Genomic DNA, 19,071 nt, shown 5'->3' on the forward strand with positions numbered 1-19,071 from the left:
TTCACAGTCTAGTGAGTGATCTTGATGACAGAGATGCAGAAGGTGCTATAGTAACTGAAAGGGTGAATGAATCAGCAAACGGACAGGGGAAAGCATCCCCAAAGAGGAGACATTTGTGATGGGTCTTGAAGGATGTGTAGGAGTTTGGTAAATAGAAAAATCAATGAAGGGTGTTCTAGATGAAGGAATAAAGGTATGAAGTGGGGACAGCAACAAGTCTAGGGGTTGAGGAGGATGGAATTGGGGTTTGGGGTTGAGGTCAGCAAGGATCAGATCAGGAAGGTCAGATCACACCACAATGAACTGGAACCAAATCTGGTGGGTATTTAAGAGCTGGTGGAGAATTTTAGGCAGGAGCTGGGCAGGTATATGGTCAGATTGGTGTCTTAGAAAGCATTCTCTGGGGAGCTGTACGGAGGTTATCTTGGAATGACATTTCTACAGGAAGAAGCTGCAAGAGGGACCAAGTGGAGTGGAAGTGGGCCCAGGAGTAGGTGGGAAAGATAGTGAAGTTAGGAGGTATGTTCAGAGACAGAGAGGGAAGGATGGACTCAAGGAAGTGTAAAATTCCCAGGTGAGTGCCAGTGTATCATAGGAGCTCTATAAGTAAATGTTCACTCACATCACATTAGTATTTGGGGCTGGAAGGCAAGAAGGTTGGGGCTAGAGTGGGACTGTAGAATTAAGATTTCTGAGTGGGGCAGTTTTCAGTGGCGAGACAGTGCAGGAGGTTGCTGGTGATGAGACAGGCTGGGAGCTGGGGTGCTGGAAAGATCACCCACACGGCCAGTGGAGTCCCAAGGATGAGGCAGAAAAGGGGATGGGAAGAGTAGGGGAGTACATGGATCCCTGAGCAGGGTCCCAAGGACCCGGGAGCATTGGTTAGGAGGGAGGGGAAGAGGCCCACAGCCACATGCCCTGCAGGTACCAGATCCTGTGGCTCAGCTGTAAAGAATCTGCCTGCAATGCAGGAGACGCTGGCGACATGCGTTCAATCCCTGGGTTGGGAAGATCCTCTGGAGGAGGGCATGGCAACCCACTCTAGTATTCTTGCCTGGGGAAATCCATGGACAGAGGAGCCTGGCAGGCTACAGTCCGTGGGGTCATAAAGAGTCGGACACGACTGAACACACACACAAACACACATACCAGGTCGTGTACTGGAGGGGAGGTGGCCGGACCCCTATCCTGATCCCACCGCTGACCAAGCCCTCTCTGCTTTTTTCCATCAGCCTGATTTTCGGGGCACTGACTGTTGTCACTGGCATTATTGGGGTCATCCTGGGAGCAGAGACTTCAAGGAGGTACAAGAAAGTCAACCCTCAGGCTGAGCCCCTCATCTGTGCTGCCAGCTTGCTTGCTGCAGCCCCCTGCCTCTACCTGGCTCTCATCCTGGCCCCGACCACCCTCCTGGCCTCCTATGTGAGTGAGGGCCCCTTCAGAGGTGGGAGTGGGCTGCAGTGGGTAGGGAACTGCTGTTTCACATAGGCTGACACTGTGCCAGGTCTTCTCAAATGTTATATTTATCACTCCTTCCAGGTGAAGCTCTGATATTCCCATTTTACAGATGAGTAAACTAAGGCTTACAAAGAGCCTCAGCTAGGAAGGGGTAGAACTAGGATTCGGGCCTAAGCTTTTCTGAATCTAAAGTGTGTCCTTTGAGCTGTTGGTTAATGCTTTAAAAAAAAAATTTCACTGCACTGGGTTTTCATTGCAGCATGTGGGATCTCAGTTTTGGCATGTAGGATCTAGTTCCCTGACCAAGGATTGAACCCTGGTCCCCTGCAGTAGGAGCATGGAATCTCAGCCACTGGACCACCAGGGAAGTCCCTCCTCGTTAATGCTTTGGCGATAATGGGACCTCATTTCTTCTAAAAGTGATTCTTCTACTGTATTATTTTAGTCTAAAAGTATGCAGGGAAAGTCTCAGTTTTTTATCCTCTTTATTTAAAATTAAATGTAGAATATTTGCCTGGAGGAGTGTCATAAGCTAGACCAAAGTGGGTAGATATAACTAATGCCCTGTACTGTCCTTGGTGGGTGGCATCTCCTTTAAGGTATGAGTGTTTCTCACCAGTGTCCTCAGCCTTGGTTGGGTTTCCACTGAAATTCCTGGGAAGTAGACAAGTTCTGTTCGCATTCCCTCCTGCATGTGCTCTTATTTGGTCCTTATCATGCCCTTGTCCCTGGAGAAGGAAATGGCAACCCACTCCAGTATTCTTGCCTGGAGAATCCCATGGACAGAGGAGCCTGGCAGGCTACAGTCCATGAGGTCACAATAATCGGACATGACTCAGCAACTAACCCACCACCACCATATGCCCTTGTTGGAAAGGGTTTTTCTTATCCCCACTCAACAGATGGGAAAACTGAGGCCCAGAGACAGCAGCACTGAGGATGAGACAGATCAGCCTCTAATTCCGCCCCTGCAGGCTCTGAAGTCTATGTCCTTCATGCCGCATTGACCCTTGTCACCCCCATGGGAGAGAAACAGAGGCTGGCATACAGCAGGCCAGCCTAATAAATGCCTTAGTGCTTATTGGCCGAGAGCATGACTGGGATCATCATCTCCAGCTGGTGGGGACTGAATGAGCCTGACCTTGCAGGGAGGCGGCGGCCCCGGGCAGATGGAAGCCCTGTTGAAGGCCTGTCTTTGCATTGGCTGGGCCCGCGGAGCCCCTGCCAGCTCTGCTTCTGCCACTGTCTTGCTTGGCTCTGGGAAGTGGCTCCTTGGCTGTGTTGCGGGGACACAGCTGTCCCCCCTCCGTAGCCTGGCGCATCTCCAGAGCTGGATGGCTCATCTAGAAACGACACTGCACCTTGGCTGACAAGGCCAGCTGGAGAATCTCTTCTCTGGGCCTGCCCTGGGGTGTGAGGGGCGTGAGGGGCTGAGGGGCAGGAAGGCGGGCAGGTCTGGGACGTGTCCACCCTCCTGTGCTGGGAACCTGCTCCCCCCTGCGGCTCCTGCAGGGGCCGGATGGGATCCCCAGAACTCCTCAGCCTTCCAGAAGTGGTGTGGTTCCCTCTGGACGCCCTGACCAGACCCCACCCCCCAACCCCCGCCACTTCCACGGCTCTGTGCTCCTGAGGTCCCGAGATTCCGGCTCCAGTTCCCCCAACTTCCCCATGCCCCACCCCTGCCCACTAACACCAGTCATAAACCCTTAACACCTCCAAACTGCCTCTCTTTTCTTTTCTCTTTTTGTAAGTTTATCTCCTTAATGGACTTAAAAAAATAATTTCTATTTATTTATTTATCTGTGACTGTGCTGGGTCTTCGCTGATGTGCGGGCTTTTCTCTAGTTGTGGTGAGCTGGGGTTATTCTGGTTGCGGTGCGCGGGCTGCTCATCACGGTGGCTCCTCTTGGTGTGGAGCGCAGGCTCAGTAGTTGTGGCCCGTGGCCTGAGTTGCTCCGCGGCATGTGGAATCTTTCCGGATCAGGGACTGAATCCGTGTGTCTCTTGCCCTAGCAGGTGGATTCTTTACCACTGAGCCTCCAGGGCAGCCTCCGCCCCTGTTCTCCTGGTCCACTCCGTCCCGTCTTGCTGTGTTTCTCTGGGACTGTCCCAGGCAGCCAGCTTCCTGGTCTCCTTGTCTTCCTGCTCGCCCACCACAACCTGTTCTTCTCGCGCTGCCAGAGTGACACCACGGACCTTTCCTGCTCAAAAGCCTTGCGTGGCGCCTTGGTTTTCCTCGGGAAAACTAAGTCTGACTCCTCATCCTGGCATTCCAGGCCCCTCATGGATGGCCCTGATATCCTTAGTAGCCTTATTCCGATGTGGTCCTGCCATGCAGTTCCCTGCCTGGTTCCCAGAACATGCCCCCTGCCCCCTACATCTGGGCTCTCCATCTGCTCTCTCTTCTCCCTCCCCTTCTCCATGTGCCTGAATCATTCTGGGCCCTCACGGATTGGCTGGAGCACCGTCTCTCCATGGAGCCATCGCTCATTGCTAGGTCCTGCCCTCTCTCTCCATCCGCTCCGCTCTTGAGCACTGTCTTCCTCATGCCCTGGTTACATATGCTCTGATCGCCCCTCCCAGCTGGGCCCAGGTTGGTTCTGATCTTTCTCAGCCCTCCTAGCTCAAAGCATGGTGTCAGGCAGGTGGGGGCAGGGTGGGGGTGATCACTGCTCACTGTGTGAATGGTTGAGTGACCAGCTCTTGTTGTTCATTCCTTTTTTTTAAAACAAGTATTTATTGAATGCCTACCAAGTGGCATGCTGGTTTAAATGCTGTGGCTATATCAGTGAATAAAACAGCCAAAAATAGCTCTGTTCTTAAGGAGTTCACATTCTAGTTCATGGAGACAGGCAAGATGTGTAAATAAAATTCACAATATGGTGAATTATGGGATATTTAGGGGAACAGTGTGCCAGACAGAGGGAACAGCAACTGTAAATGCCCTGAGGCAGGAGTGTATCTGGTAGGTTTCAGTTCAGTTCACTTCAGTTGCTCAGTCATGTCCGACTCTTTGCGACCCCATGAACTGCAGCATGCCAGGCCTCCCTGTCCATCAACAACTCCAGGAGTCCACCCAAATCCACGTCCATCAAGTCAGTGATGCCATCCCACCATCTCATCCTCTGTCGTCCCCTTCTCCTCCTGCCCTCAATCTTTCTCAGCCTCAGGGTCTTTTCAAATGAGTCAGCTCTTTGCATCAGGTGGCCAAAGTATTCGAGTTTCAGCTTCAACATCAGTCTTTCCAATGAACACCCAGGACTGTCTCCTTTAGGATGGACTGGTTGGATCTCCTTGCAGTCCAAGGGACTCTCAAGAGTCTTCTCCAACACACAGTTCAAAAGCATCAATTCTTTGGCGCTCAGCTTTCTTTATAGTTCAACTCTCACATCCATACATGACCACTGGAAAAACCATAGCCCTGACTAGATGGACCTTTGTTGACAAAGTAATGTCTCTGCTTTTCAATATGCTGTCTAGGTTGGTCACATTCTACTTCCTGTCTAGGTTGGTCATAACTTTCCTTCCAAGGAGTAAGCGTCTTTTAATTTCATGGCTGCAGTCACCATCTGCAGTGATTTTGGAGCCCAGAAAAATAAAGTCAGCCACTGTTTCCCCATTTATTTGCCATGAAGTGATGGGGCCAGATGCCATGATCTTAGTTTTCTGAATGTTGAGCTTTAAGCCAATTTTTTCACTCTCTTCTTTCACTTTCATCAAGAAGCTCTTTAGTTCTTCACTTTCTGCCATAAAGGTGGTGTCATCTGCTTATCTGAGGTTATTGATATTTCTCCCAGCAATCTTGATTCCAGCTTGTGCTTCTTCCAGCCCAGCATTTCTCATGATGTACTCTGCATATAAGTTAAATAAGCAGGGTGACAATATATAGCCTCGACGTACTCTTTTTCCTATTTGGAACCAGTCTGTTGTTCCATGTCCAGTTCTAACTGTTGCTTCCTGACCTGCATACAGTTTCTCAAGAGGAAGATCAGGTGGTCTGGTATTCCCATCTCTTTTAGGATTTTCCACAGTTTATTGTGATCCACACAGTCAAAGGCTTTGGCATAGTCAATAAAGCAGAAATAGATGTTTTTCTGGAACTCTCTTGCTTTTTTGATGATCCAGCGGATGTTGGCAATTTGATCTCTGGTTCCTCTGCCTTTTCTAAAACCATCTTGAACATCTGGAAGCTCATGGTTCATGTATTGCTGAAGCCTTGCTTGGAGAATTTTAAGCATTACTTTACTAGCGTGTGAGATGAGTGCAATTGTGCGGTAGTTTGAGCATTCTTTGGCATTGCCTTTCTTTGAGACTGGAATGAAAACTGACCTTTTCCAGTCTTGTGGCCACTGCTGAGTTTTCCAAATTTGCTGGCATCTTGAGTGCAGCACTTTCACAGCATCATCTTTCAGGATTTGAAAGAGCTCAACTGCAATTCCATCACCTCCACTAGCTTTGTTCATAGTGATGCTTCCTCAGGCCCACTTGACTTTGTATTCCAGGATGTCTGGCTCTAGGTGAGTGATCACACCATTGTGATTATCTGGTAGGGTAAGTCACTTCAGTCGTGTCCGACTCTGTGCGACCCCATCGACGGCAGCCCACCAGGCTCCCCCGTCCCTGGGATTCTCCAGGCAAGAACACTGGAGTGCGTTGCCATTTCCTTCTCCAATGCATGAAAATGAAAAATGAAAGTGAAGTCGCTCAGTCGTGTCTGACTCTTAGCAACTCCATGGACTGCAGCCTACCAGGCTCCTCCTTCCATGGGATTTTCCAGGCAAGAGTACTGGAGTGGGGTGCCATTGCCTTCTCTGATCTGGTAGGTTTAGGGACCGAGAAAAAGGGCACTGCGGCTAGTGTGGAGTGAAGAAAGGAGGAGAGGACAGAGAGGCGATGGGGACAAGGTTTGTTGGGCCATGTGGGCATTGGGTCGAGCTGACTTTTACTGAGAGTGAGTTGAAGTTTTGTGTTAAGGAGTAGGTGGTCTGGCTTATGTTTATTGCATCTATTGAGATGATCATGTCATTTGTCCTTTATTTTATTAGTATGGTATATTACGTTGATTGTATGTTTAACCAACCTTGCATTCCTGTGGTAAATCCTTTCTTGGTTATGGTGTAAAATCATATTTATATGTTGCTGGATTTGGCTTGCTGGTATTTTGTTGAAGATTTTTGCATCTCTATTCAAAAGAAATATTGGTCTGTAGTTTTCTTGTGATGTCTTTGTTTGGCCTCATAGAATGAGTTGACAAGTGTTTCTTCCTCTTCTGTTTTTTGGAAGGGTTTGTGAAGGATTTGTGTTAATTCATCTTTAGACATTTGTTCAGATTCCCCAGTGAAGCCATCTGGTTCTGGGCTTTTGTTTGTGGCAAGTTTTTTTGATTACCAACTCAATATTTACTTGTTATTGGTCAATTAAGGCTTTTTATTTCTTTTTAAGCCAGTCTTGGTAGTTTGCATCTTTCTAGGAATTTCATTCATCATATTCTCTTATAATCTTTTTAATTTCTGTAAGATCGGTAGTAATGTTCATTTGTGATCTTAGTAACTTGAGTCTTCTTTCCTCTTTTCTTGGTCAGTGTAACTAAAGGTTGGTCAGTTTTGTGACCAACAGTGGTTGTATTGATTTTCTCTATTGTTCTTCTGTCGTTGACTTCTGTCAGTGAAATCACTGACTTCTGTGCTGAGAGTGGACTTCCCTTGAGGGTGGAGAGTGCAAGAGCAGACGTGTCAGGGGTGGTCAGAAGCGGTTGGATTATAGATACACTTTGAAGGTAGAGCCGTTGTAATTTCCTGATGGATTCAGTGTGGGGTGTGAGAGAAAGCAGACTCAAAGGTGAGTTCTAGGATATTAACCTGTGTAGCTGGAAGGAGGAAGAGGCCACTAACTGAGATGGGAAAGTAGGCAGGAAGAACGGAATCTGGGGGGAGGTAAGCAGCTTGGTTTGGTACCTTCTGAGCCTGTGGCAGGAGGTTGACATGGAGTAGAGGTGTTAGTGGAATTGGATACACAACTCTGAAGTCCCTGGATATGACGTTACCCCTGAAACTTCAGAGGGTGGGAACTGGCTGCAGTTCACTGTGAAGGACTGTCAGTAGGTTTTGGAGACCTATGCGGGTCAGTATCAGAAAGGGTGGCCAAAGAGGGCTGAGGAATTGGCTTCTGTTCAAATTAGCTTCAAAATAGGAAGTCACTTGAGTGTCTCCCATCCACCCATCCATCCACCTATTAATCTATCCATCCATCCATCCACCACCCCCATCCATCCTTCACCTTCTCAGACTGAAGGAACCACAGTTCTTCCTGTACTTTCTCTGCCAGTCCTGCGGAAATTGATAGGCTCCAGGGGAAATTGATGGGGCTGCCTGGGAAGGCCCACAGAAATGTGGGCAAGTGTGCTAGTGTGTGCATGTGTCTAAGTGTGACTATATGCAGGTCTGTGAATATGCATGCAGATATTTGTACTTTGTGTGTGTCCATTTCTGTGTACCCATACAGTCATGCTCTATGTATGTTGTATGTACATGTAATATATGAACAGTGTGTATGAGTGTGTCTGTGGGTGCTGTTTTGCATACATGTCTGTGTGTGAGTGTGCACATTCATGTGTATCCAGGCAAGCAGATACTTGTGTGGGATGTGTGTCCACATGTGTCTGCAGCTGCATATAGCTTTTCTCCCACTGCTTTTGTGGCTGCATTGCATTGGAAGGAAGGGTTTGGGGAAGCATCGTGAGCGTGCCCATCCCCAGGTTGCTGAAATAGGGCCAAGTCGTGCTGTATGTTTCATGGTGATGAGGTTTCCTGAGCATCTAAAGTCTGGTCTGGGGCTTTCTGTGGGGGAGCCTGTGCCCTGGGGCCCACCTGCAGGAGCTGAGGGTTCCTTCTTTTCCCTCCTTCCAGTCCCCTTGGCAGGGAAACTTGACTTCTCGGCTGTTAATTGGGATCCAGACGCACACAGCAGGTCTTGGCTCACACCCTCTTCCTTGGCCTTCTTCCCAGTCGCTGCCCTTCAGAGGAGAAGCGGTTTGTGTTCAGTGTAGGGACTGAGCTCAAGGTAGGAACTCCATCATTGCTGGCCTGGTAGCTGGAGGAGATGGTTGAACACTGGCAGTACCCCCTTAGGTGGGCTTTGTGGTCCAGAGGGAGGAGCTGGACTTGCAAGATGGCAACAAGCATGCATTGAGGCATCTGAAAGACCTGAACTTCTTCCTGTTTTTTCGCTGCCTAGCTGTGTGAGTTAGGGCAAGATCTTGACCTTGCTGAGAGCCTCAGTTTTCTCAGCTATAAAATGGGAGTGCTAGTACTTTCTCCTTGGTTTAACTGAAGAGCTAAATGAACTTTGGGGCCAGTTTTAGTTACTATAGATATATAATGGAATTTAGTGGTTTAAAAAAACAAGAACACTTGTTTTGCTCATGAATTTGCAGTTTGGACAAGTTGGAGGTGAGGGAAACATATCTGTTTTCCACTTGGGGTTAACTGGGCAGATTGGGGGTGGGAGCTAGGTGTCAAAGGTTGAGGGCTGATGGTTGATGCTGGGTGTTGGCTTAGGCCTTAGCGGGAGCTACTGGCTAGAGCAGCTGCCCATGACCTCCCCATGTGGCTGGGTCTTGCTTACAACATGGTGGCTGGCTTCCAAGGACTAGAGTTTTGAGAGAGCCAGGTGAAGCTGTATAGTCTTTGATGACATACCCTTGAAAGTTACAGAGCGTCACTTTCACTGCATTCTGTTCTTCATTGGAGCCACAACTTCTTGCTCAGATACAAAGGGAGAGAGAATGGATTTACTCTTTTTGGTGGAGACTAGTAATGATCTGAAAGAGCATGTGGAAATATTGCAGTGGCTGTTTTGGGAAAATAGTCTGCTCTGTGGCCCAAAGGCTCATCCTTCACTGAGCCCTGGGTCCTGTTGCTATCCGGCATTATGGTGAGGTAGATCTGGGCACATGCAGCCTTGAAGCCCCACAAGTGTAACCCGTCCCTGCCCAAGTTGTCTCTGGTTCTGTGCTGCTCTTCTCATCTCACAGGTGAGAACCCTGGGAGTGAGAGGTCTTTACCTTCATACCCTGCTGGGCTTCACGGGCAGAGGGTGCAGAGTTGGGGACATGGTGAGGTGGCTGCAAGACAGGTCCCAGCCAGGATGAGCGGAAATGATGCTCACTCACTTATCCAGTATTTCCCAAGCATATCTTGTGTGTCAGGCACTGTTCTAGGCTCTGAGGGTGCATCATTGAACAAAACAGGCAAAAATATGTATGCACCAAAATAGATGTAAGATAGGGGATTCCCTGGTGGTTCAGTGGTTAAGACTCCATGTTTCCAATGCAGGGGGCATGAGGTCAATCCCTGGTTGGGGAACTAAGATCTCACATGCTGTGCATGCAGCCAAAAAAAAAAAAAAAAAAGATGTGAAATAAATGGTGAGCTAGATGGGGCTGAGTTCTGTGGAAAAGAACAGAGTATGGAGAGTGGACAAGAAGAGGGTCTGGGCTGTGCCAGGAGGTCGGGGAGGCCTCACTGAGAAGGTGATGCTTCAGTGGGCACCTGAAGCCAGTGAGGGAAGGAGCCATGTGGATTCGGGGGTAGAGGTGGGGAGAGCCCTCCATGCAGAGGGAACAGCAAGTGCAATGGCCCTGGGGGGAGGGGGGAAGCATACAGGTGTCTTCTAGGAAATGCGGTTGGAATGGGTCCAGCCAGGGTAGAGCAGAGGAGATGAGGTCAGAGGGAATGGTAGGGGTGGAGGGGGAGGTGCTGATTGTATGGAACCCTGTACATCGAATGACTTTGGCTTCCAATTTAAGTGAAATGGGAAGCCATTAGAGGGTTTCTAGCTCAGAGGTGATGCTCTGACTGATGGTTTGTATCAGTTAGCTCTTGGTGAGTAACAAATCGCCATAACACTTAGTGGCTTAAGTTAACAATTTATTCTTATGATTCTGTGAGTTGGCTGGATGGTTTCATGGCTGGTTTCACATGAAATCAGCCCATAGCTCACTCCATAGCTGCCTTTAACTGGGAGACTGGGTTGAACCTCCAAGCTGATCTCATTCGTGTCTGGTGGTTGGCTGGGGCTCCTCCGTTCTCCTCCATGTGGTCTCCCATCCTCCACTGGCCCAAACCCGTTGCTTCCATTGTGGTGTCAGGGCCACATTCTCAGAAAGCAGACGTGGAAGCTGTGAAGTCTCTTAAGGCCTCCGCCAGGAAGAGCATTGCATCACTGCTGCCTTACTGCATCGGTTGAAGCAAAGGGTAAAGCGGGCCTAGTTTTCCCCTTGGGAGAGGACTGTACAAGGATGTGAATACCAAGAAGCATGATTAATTGGGAACTGTTTTGTTAACTTTTTTAACTTATTTATGGCATGTAGGATCTGAGTTTTTTGACCAGGGATTGAACTCATGCCCCCTGCAGTGGAAGCATGGAGTCCTAAGCACTGGACCACCAGGGAAGTCCCAACTGGGGACTTTTTGTAACTACCTGGGCTTCCCTGGTGGCTGAGACAGTAAAGAATCTGGTTCGATCCCTGGGTTGGGAATATCCCCTGGAAAAGGAAATGGCAACCAACCCCAGTGTTCTTGCCTGGAGAATTCCACGGACAGAGAAGCCTGGTAAGCGAAAGTCCATGGGGTCGCAAGGAGCAGGACATGACTGAGCAACTAACACTTTGATTTTCACTTGTAACTGCCTAGCATGTGGCTTAACAAGGTCTTCCTGGCTGCTGTGATGATAACAAAATGAAATAGATAAAGATAAGAGATAGGAAAACCCATTAGCAGACTTTACAATAATACAGGCAAGAGATGCCTATGGTTTGAATTGGACTGGTTATGGAGGAAGTGTGAAGAAGTGGTCAGATTCTGGGTGTGTTGTGGAAGTAGAATCAACAGGATTTCCTGATGGGTTGGGTGTGGGGTGTGAGAGAAAAGGATGAGAGAAAGGATGATTCCAGGGTTTTTGGCCTGAGCTGTTGGAAACACAGAGTTGCCATTTACTGAGATGGAGGTGCTGAGTTGTTTTTTTGCTTTTTGCTTTTGAAAAGAGTGGGATTGGGAGTTCAATTTTAGACATTTTGAATTTGAGGTGCCTTTTGGGACATTCACCTGCAGATGTTAAGGGGCAGTTGGAAACATATGAGTCTGGAGTTCAGGAGAGAGGTCTAGGCTGGTTATTTAAAGCCATGCGGCTGAATGAAATCAGCATGGGCCTGAGCTTGAATAGAGAAGAGGAGAGGGGACTGAGGGTGATACTCTGGGGCCCTTGACACGTCAGGGATGTGGCAGCCACATGCTACCACAGTAAACTCAGACGTTCAGACCAGCAGTTCAATCCAGCACACTCTATCAGTGACCTTTCTATTTTTATTTGGGGGAAAATTAAAAAAAAAAAAAAAAAAGCAAAACCAGAAAAGCCTGAAGAAGAAAATAACAACTTTCCATTTTCTCATCCTCCAGAGTCAGCTAGTCTTAACATCTTGGCCTGTTTGTTTCCACTTTTATGTGACCATCCTTCTATATGTGTCTCTCAGTGTATAAACATAGGTTTATGTTTTTAGAAATACCTTTATTAAACTGGGGTTATATGGAAATTTTTTTTGTTTCTTTTTAAAAAATTCTTTTACTGTGCCTTGGGATACATGGGATCTTAGTTCCCCAACCAGGGATTGAACCCTTGGCTCCCACATTGAAAGTGAGGAGTCTTTAACTGCTGGACCACTGGGGAAGTCCCTATATGGTAATTTTAAAAACAGATTTATTGAGATGAAATTCATGTGCCATGCAATTCACTCATTTAAAGTGCAAAATTTAATGGTTTTTAGTATATTTGCAGGAGAAGGCAACGGCAACCCACTCCACTACTCTTGCCTGGAAAATCCCATGGACGGAGGTGCCTGGTAGGCTGCAGTCCACGGGGTCGCTAAGAGTTGAACACGACTGAGCAACTTCACTTTCACTTTTCACTTTCATGCATTGGAGAAGGAAATGGCAACCCACTCCAGTGTTCTTGCCTGGAGAATCCCAGGGACGGGGGAGCCTGGTGGGCTGCCATCTCTGGGGTCGCACAGGGTTGGACACGACTGAAGCGACTTAGCAGTAGCAGCAGCAGCAATATATTTGCAGAGTTTTGCAATCATCATCACATCAATTGTAGAACATTTCATCATCTCAGAAAGAAACTTCCTAAGGGACAACAGAGTAGATGCATTTCTTGGACTTTCTGTTAAAAAAAGAAACTCTATAGTCATATAAATCATTCACCATTTCACCCAGCCACTGTCTATTCCAGCTCTATGTAACTGCTAATCTACTTTCTGTCTTTATAGATTTTCCTATTCTGGATATTTTGTATAAATAGAATCATGTAATGTTTCATTCGTTTGTATGAACTTACCTGAAGAAATTGAATTGAAATCAAAGGAATTGTTTAACTTCAAATTAATTTGAAAATTTTGGACTTATTGATGAATCCTGACCAGCTTTTTTTCCTTTTTAAAAAATATATATTTATTTATTAATTTGGCTGCACCAGATCTTAGTTGCAGCATGTGGGATCTTCTGTCTTCATTGCAGCATGCAAGATCTTTAGCTGTGGCATGTAGGGTCTAGTTCCCTGAGGAGGGATGAAAACCTGGGCCCTCTGCATTGGGAGCGCAGAGTCTTAGCCACTGGACCACCAGGGAAGTCCTTTGAGCTCTTTCTTTATTGAATTAATATTCAATATAGTTTGCAAGTGCTTCCCCAGTGGCTCAGTGGTGAAGAATCCACCTGCAATGAGGGAGACCCGGGTTTGATTCTTGGGTTGGGAAGATCCCCTGGAGGAGGGCCTGGCAACCCACTCCATAGAGGGGCCTGGCATGCTACAGTCCATGGGGTCACAGAAATGGACACGGCTGAAGCGACTGAGCACACAACTAGTGTGGAACAATTATTAGAGATTTCCTCCTGCTTCTTTTCCTGTCCTTTGACTTCTAGGTTAGGTTCTTTTTTCTTCCTCTCTTTCTTCTCCCTCCTCCACCTGTTTCCTCTGTTTCTCTCTCTCCTTCCTTCTTCCCTCCTCCTTTCTTTCCTTCCCTCCTTTCTTTTCCCCTTCCTTTTGCCTCTCGTCCTCTCTTCCCTTTTTCTTTATTTTTCCTGTTTTCTCTCTCTTTCCTCCCTCCCTCCTTCTCTGCCTTCCTCCCTTCTTTCCTCCCCACTTTCCTTCCTCCTTCCCTCTCTCTTTCTCTTTTTCTGTATGTTTGCATAGTTCACATGCTGCGTGCTTTCCCCAGCCTGGGTGTGGGCAGCTCTGCTCTGATGTCAGATTGCTGTGATGTAGTGTGGGTGACTTTGTTTTCTTCGACCCTCTTCCTGCGTTCTCTGTGACTCTTCTCTTCCCCAAAGGGGCTGCAGCTTGAGAGTTGAGTGTTAGGTTTTCTGTCACTGGAGGGAATTGCAGGGCTCAGGTAAGGTGGGAGTGGCTTTGTTAGAACACCTGGACTCTGCTCTTTCTTCTGGGATTTAGGTAAACGCTCTATCACAGGGTTCATTCTACTTAATGACTGGGTATATCCCCTCTTCTGGGATGGGAGCTGTTTTTAGGCCTCACGTGAAGTCAGTAACTTGTGTCATTCACTCACTTTCTCCACTTCCACCCATTTCTCCCCAGCAGCTTTTGCCACTGGGTCTCAGTTAAGAGTGAAAACAAAGGACCCTGCTCAGTTTATTTCCCTCCAGATATGGGGGTTTTGGAGAATAGCTTTAGGGGAGAGAGAGCTAGGAAGGGCTATATTGTCTGTCCTAGAATCATCTGGTTTTTTTTGCCTTGGTTGCCAATATTTAATGCTTATCTCATTAGGCTTTGTTCTTTCCTTTGGTGAAAAACATTTTTTTTCCCCCTGGCATTATTTATTTTTTTACTTCTGGGGGATGGGCAGTCTATGATGCAATTGCAACCTTCCATTTTTACAAAAGACTTCTCAGCCTTTTAGCTAAGATCAAATGTAATATGGGGGCTTTCCAGGTGGCAGAGTGGTAAAGAATCTGCCTGCCAATGCAGGAGACACTGGAGACGCAGGTTCAATCCCTGGGTTGGGGAGATCCCTTAGAGTGGGAAATGGCAACCCACTCCAGTATTCTTGCCTGAAAAATTCCATGGACAGAGGAGCCTGGCAGGCTACAGCCTGTGGGATGGCAAAGAGTCGGACACAACTGAGCGACTGAGCACGTTTTTACCCAGGAGTTGCTCCAGATGACCTTTAGGCTCCTTCCAGTGCAAACTGGGTTGTAGTCTGAGTTCTCTAGTGGCCCAAGAAGAGATGCAGCTACCACAACAAAGCAGAGTCAGCCTGGTGGTCACTGAGGCCTTCACATCCGGGAGGGGATGCCACCTTCCTCCACCTTGGAGATTCCTGAGCAAGGACCAAGGATGAAGGCCCTACATCTGCCCAGTCTGGTGCCAACAAGGGAACCTTGTGTGGTGCTCGGCAGGGAGCGGCCAGGATGTGTGTCCCCCTTGTAGCTGTGGTCAGGGTCAGCTGAGGGTTCCAGGGTTGATTATGGGATCTGCTGTCACCCCTGGCTGAGAACCGAGCACAGTTTACTGACTCAGCTTTGCTCACCTCTCTGTGATGCTCCAGGGGTCTGGGATGGGGAAAGCCTGGGAGGGGCTGTGGACAGGGTGCCTGGCTGGCATGCAGGAGGAGCCTCCTCAGTGTACACGACAGAGACTGGTGGGCTGTGCAGATACCCCAGGTTGGGGGGCTCTCCTACCACTTGGTCCTTGGGGGCTTCTTGGATAATTTTCTCTTGCATCTTGGGCTGGAGTAACTGAGACTTGCCAGGGGCTGCTTCAGAGGAGCTCAGAGAGGCCCACCTACCCTTCTTCTGAGGACCCAGTCCCTGCGGGAAGCTAGCAGGTGTCTCTTGGATGGGCAGCAGAGCCCGCAGTGTCAGCGGAGTTCTCCAGGGGGACTGGAGCCCACTCCCCACCTCCCTGCCTCCCGAGCTGCTGGCCCCTGGGAGCCGGATGATACCCTGCGGTTACAGGCTGGCAGGCCCAGGGGCGAAGTGTGCCAGCCAGCCCAGCAGCTTGCTGACGGCCAGTCTCTGCTGGGGACCTGCATCCTGACTGGCTCAGCCACACTGGGTGAAGAGTTGACCCATGCAAGGGGAAGATCGGCCTTAGCTCTCCCCAAGTCTCCATGAGCCTTTGGGAGACCTTTGCTTTCCCCCTTCCTGGGGTGCCTAGAACCCATTCTTTGCAGTTCAGAGGTCCGTGACTACCCAGTTGGAAGAGCGAGATGGACCAAAGTGGAGACACTGTCCTTTCTACCCCACAGGGACTGAGTCTTCTCTGGAGTAGGTGTTCCAGCTTCCCTCCTGCTCCCTGTCCTTGCCTACGTGTGCCTGCGGGTGTACACAAGGAGGGGTGATGATGTGTATGAAAGTATGAGTGTGTGCATGTCCATGTGTATATAGGTGCCTGAGTGCAAAAACAAGAGGATATTTGTGTGTATGTGTATGTGGTCTTCCCAGATGGTGTTAGCGGTAGAGAACCTGCCTGGCAATGCAGGGGACATTTAGAGACACAAGTTTGATCCCTGGACCGGGAAGATCTGGAGGAGGGCATGGCAACCCACTCCGGTATTCTTGCCTGGAGAATCCCATGGACAGAGGAGCCTGACGGGCTACAGTCCATAGGGTTGCGAAGAGTCAGACACAACTGAAGTGACTTAGCACACACATACGTGTGTGCCTGTGTGATTGTGTGTGAGTGACTTCTTGTCCACATCATGAGACCACAAGCAGGCGTGTGTACATGCTCGGCTGTTTTCTGACAGGTTCACCCCAGCAAGCAGCCACTATCTGTTTGGTTGGTACTCTTGCCATACATGTTTTTATACTTGGAACATCATCCCTGTTACCTGCTTATGTGTTTCCTTGCGGTGTGTGAGTTTTGCATGTGCATCTCAGGTTTTGGGTCTAGGTATGTGTGCGTGGGTGTTGGAGCTCTTGTGTGTGTGTGTTTGTGTGTGTGAGGTCTTGAGGATGCTTGTGTCTGTGTGTGCTTGTGTGGTTTTGTGTGAGTGTGTGTGTGTGTGCCCGCCTCTCTGGCTGGGGGTGACTCAGGCCAGAAATATTCATCATCACTGCCCCAACTCAAGGGGGAAATCCTCTTGAGTCTGAGATGGAAAAGGCCAGGGACTGCGGGGCTCCATGCTTCTCAGGCTCCCAGCGGCATTCCCAGGCCCTGTGGCCCAGGGGATGGAGTTGGGGTGTAGGGGAAAGCATGTGCCGGTCCTAAGGGGATGAGGGCAGAGTCAGATTTCCCTTTCGGAAGTCCCCTCTGGGGCTGCTGTTTTGGGGGAGGGGCAATGCTGGGGCCTGGGAAACCAGTGAGGAGGAGAGACTGGCCCAGGCCAGACAGCAGATGGGAGGAGGGGGCAGAAGGGAGGGACATCTAGGATCAGCATGGACAGGAATCAGTGTCTGGAGGGGTGTGAGGGCCAGCAAGGCATAGAGGAGCTTCCCCGCCTCTCCCTGTCTGTGTCTGACCAGAGTGATGGGGGGCCCTTCTTGTTTGGTTGGTTTTTTAATTGTGGAACCCAAGTCTGAGTTGGTCATGGAAGCTGCTGACTTCTAAGGCCTGATTTGCACGCAGCCTGTGGGGAACACAAACAGTGCCCACTGAGGTTGTCTCCTAGGTTATTTTTTTTTTCCATTTATTTTTATTAGTTGGAGGCTAATTACTTTACAATATTTTAGTGGTTTTTGTCATACATTGACCTGAATCAGCCATGGATTTACATGTGTTCCCCTCCTAAGTTATTTTTTATTCTCGTTTTTAAAAATCTATTTGGCTGTACTGGTTTTAGTTGCAGCATGTGGGGTCTAGTTCCCTGACCAGGAATCGAACCGAGGCGTGTGGAGTCTCAGCCACTGGACCACCAGGGAAGTCCCTCTTCCAGCTTTAGAAGCACAAGCTCTTGGCACCGTGGAGGCACCTGGTGGGGTGTGGGGCTGGGGAAATCACGGCCCAGCCGGTGGTGATCTCCTTGGAGCAGCCACGTGTGGCAGGGTGGGGCTGAGCTGTGTACTGTCAGGGGGTCACACCTCTCTGAAGGAGTGACCCTCCCTGAGCCCAGGCGGCGCCTCAGGAGGCTCTGTAATTATGGGATGAGGAGGTGGCCTCTCCCTAGCCGGGCCCCGCTTTGCCCCTCAGAGCTGCCATGTGGAGACAAGGGTTTGGTGGCTTGGGGTGGGTTTCCAGGTGTGTCTGAGGAAACCTGGCCTCCTCCCGTGGTTTGTTCAGCCTGAAAGGCTCCATTGTGGCTGCGGCCTCCCTCTGATCGGCTCTATTTTGGGACAGGATCCACCCTGCTCCAGCTGGAGGAAGGAAAAGGTGTATTTCAGCGTGTCCTGTGGGTGTGGGTGGCGGGCAGGGGGCAGAACGCAGCCCCAGCAGAGAAAGCAGCTCGGAGTGGCTGACGCAGGGGGTGTGGAGGGTAGGACCCCGGCCTGTGAATTGGAGCGGGGGGTGGGGGGGGACAGTGGCCTGGCCGTCCCTGGAGGTGGGAGTCAAGGGGAGGATGGGTGTGAGCGGTCCCCGCTTTCATGTGGCCCCAGGAGGCCAGCTTGGCAGACCCTGTCGAGCTGGAATGCGGGTCTGCGGCCTGCCTGGGCCCCACCTAAGGCTCGCCCACCGGCCACTTCCTGATTCCTAGCCCTGTGGGTGCCCAGCCCAGGCCCAGAGGAGGCCCGCCTTGCCCTCAAGAGTTCCCCAGTTTGTGGAGGGCCAAGGCCTGGTGAGACTGGGAGAAGACCCCTGCTGCGCCCCCTCCCCAGTGGGTCCTGCCCTCTCCCTGAAGCCCTGGCCACACTCCTGCCCACCCAGCCTGGCGGGTGCCTTCTGGCCTCCGCCTCTGCTCACCGGGTTCTCTGCCTGGTGTGGTCTTGGGGCTCTTCTAGACCCATCCCGATCCTGCCCGTCCTTCAGGGCTCTGCTCAGGGCCACCTCCACTTGGAAGCCCTCCCCATCCTGAGCTTTCCTCTGACTCATCTTGTGCCAGCCTCGCCCTGCCCTGCGGCTTCTGGGGCCTTTCAGAGTCTCCTCCTGGCCCCCTGACAGCTTCCTATCTCTCATCTTGTCACTTGGGTGAGGGGCTCACCAAAAAGTGGTATGTGACCTGGGCCTGATCCTTCTCTTCTGTGAAGCGGGAGTCATGGTGCGTGTCTTACAAGGTGGCTGAGAGTTGGGTGGGTGACAGAAGGGGACAGGCCCGGCGTGTCGTCAGTGGGCATGCAGTAACCCTTCGGTTCCTCTGTCCTGGGTTCTTGTAGGCCTTTGGGTGCCAGAGCCTGGGCTGCCCTGGGCAGAGCCCCGTGACTCCAGGAATGATTAATTCCTCTCCAGCAATAAGCTCTCAGGAGAAATGAGACTTTCCCCTCCTCCTTCCTGCCTCGTTAAACTCTTCTTGAGTGAGTGGAATGAAGATTGTCCTAATCCTTTGGCACGAGGTGGGGGGTTCAGGGAGCTGGGAGAGACAGGCCCACAGTGGCCTCCAGTCACCCGCAGGATAGGCAAACAGGGCGGTAGGGGTGAGGGGTACATCAGGTTTTCTGAGCCCCATAGGTG

General features: G+C 49.9%; 1 protein-coding gene across 7 annotated transcripts in view; it reads left to right on the top strand.

The window, feature by feature from the left end:
* The window catches only part of SPNS3 (sphingolipid transporter 3 (putative)), a 63,608-nt gene that overhangs the window by 35,428 nt on the left and 9,109 nt on the right, over positions 1-19,071 (top strand). For all 7 annotated transcript variants that reach the window (XM_043903445.1, XM_043903447.1, XM_043903442.1 and 4 more), the window contains one exon: positions 1,233-1,422. In XM_043903445.1, coding sequence (XP_043759380.1) covers positions 1,233-1,422 — 190 coding nt within the window. The remainder of the gene's footprint in view (positions 1-1,232; positions 1,423-19,071) is intronic.

The sequence above is a fragment of the Cervus elaphus genome, chromosome 5 (genome assembly GCF_910594005.1).
Source record: "Cervus elaphus chromosome 5, mCerEla1.1, whole genome shotgun sequence".
Lineage (NCBI taxonomy): Eukaryota > Metazoa > Chordata > Mammalia > Artiodactyla > Cervidae > Cervus > Cervus elaphus.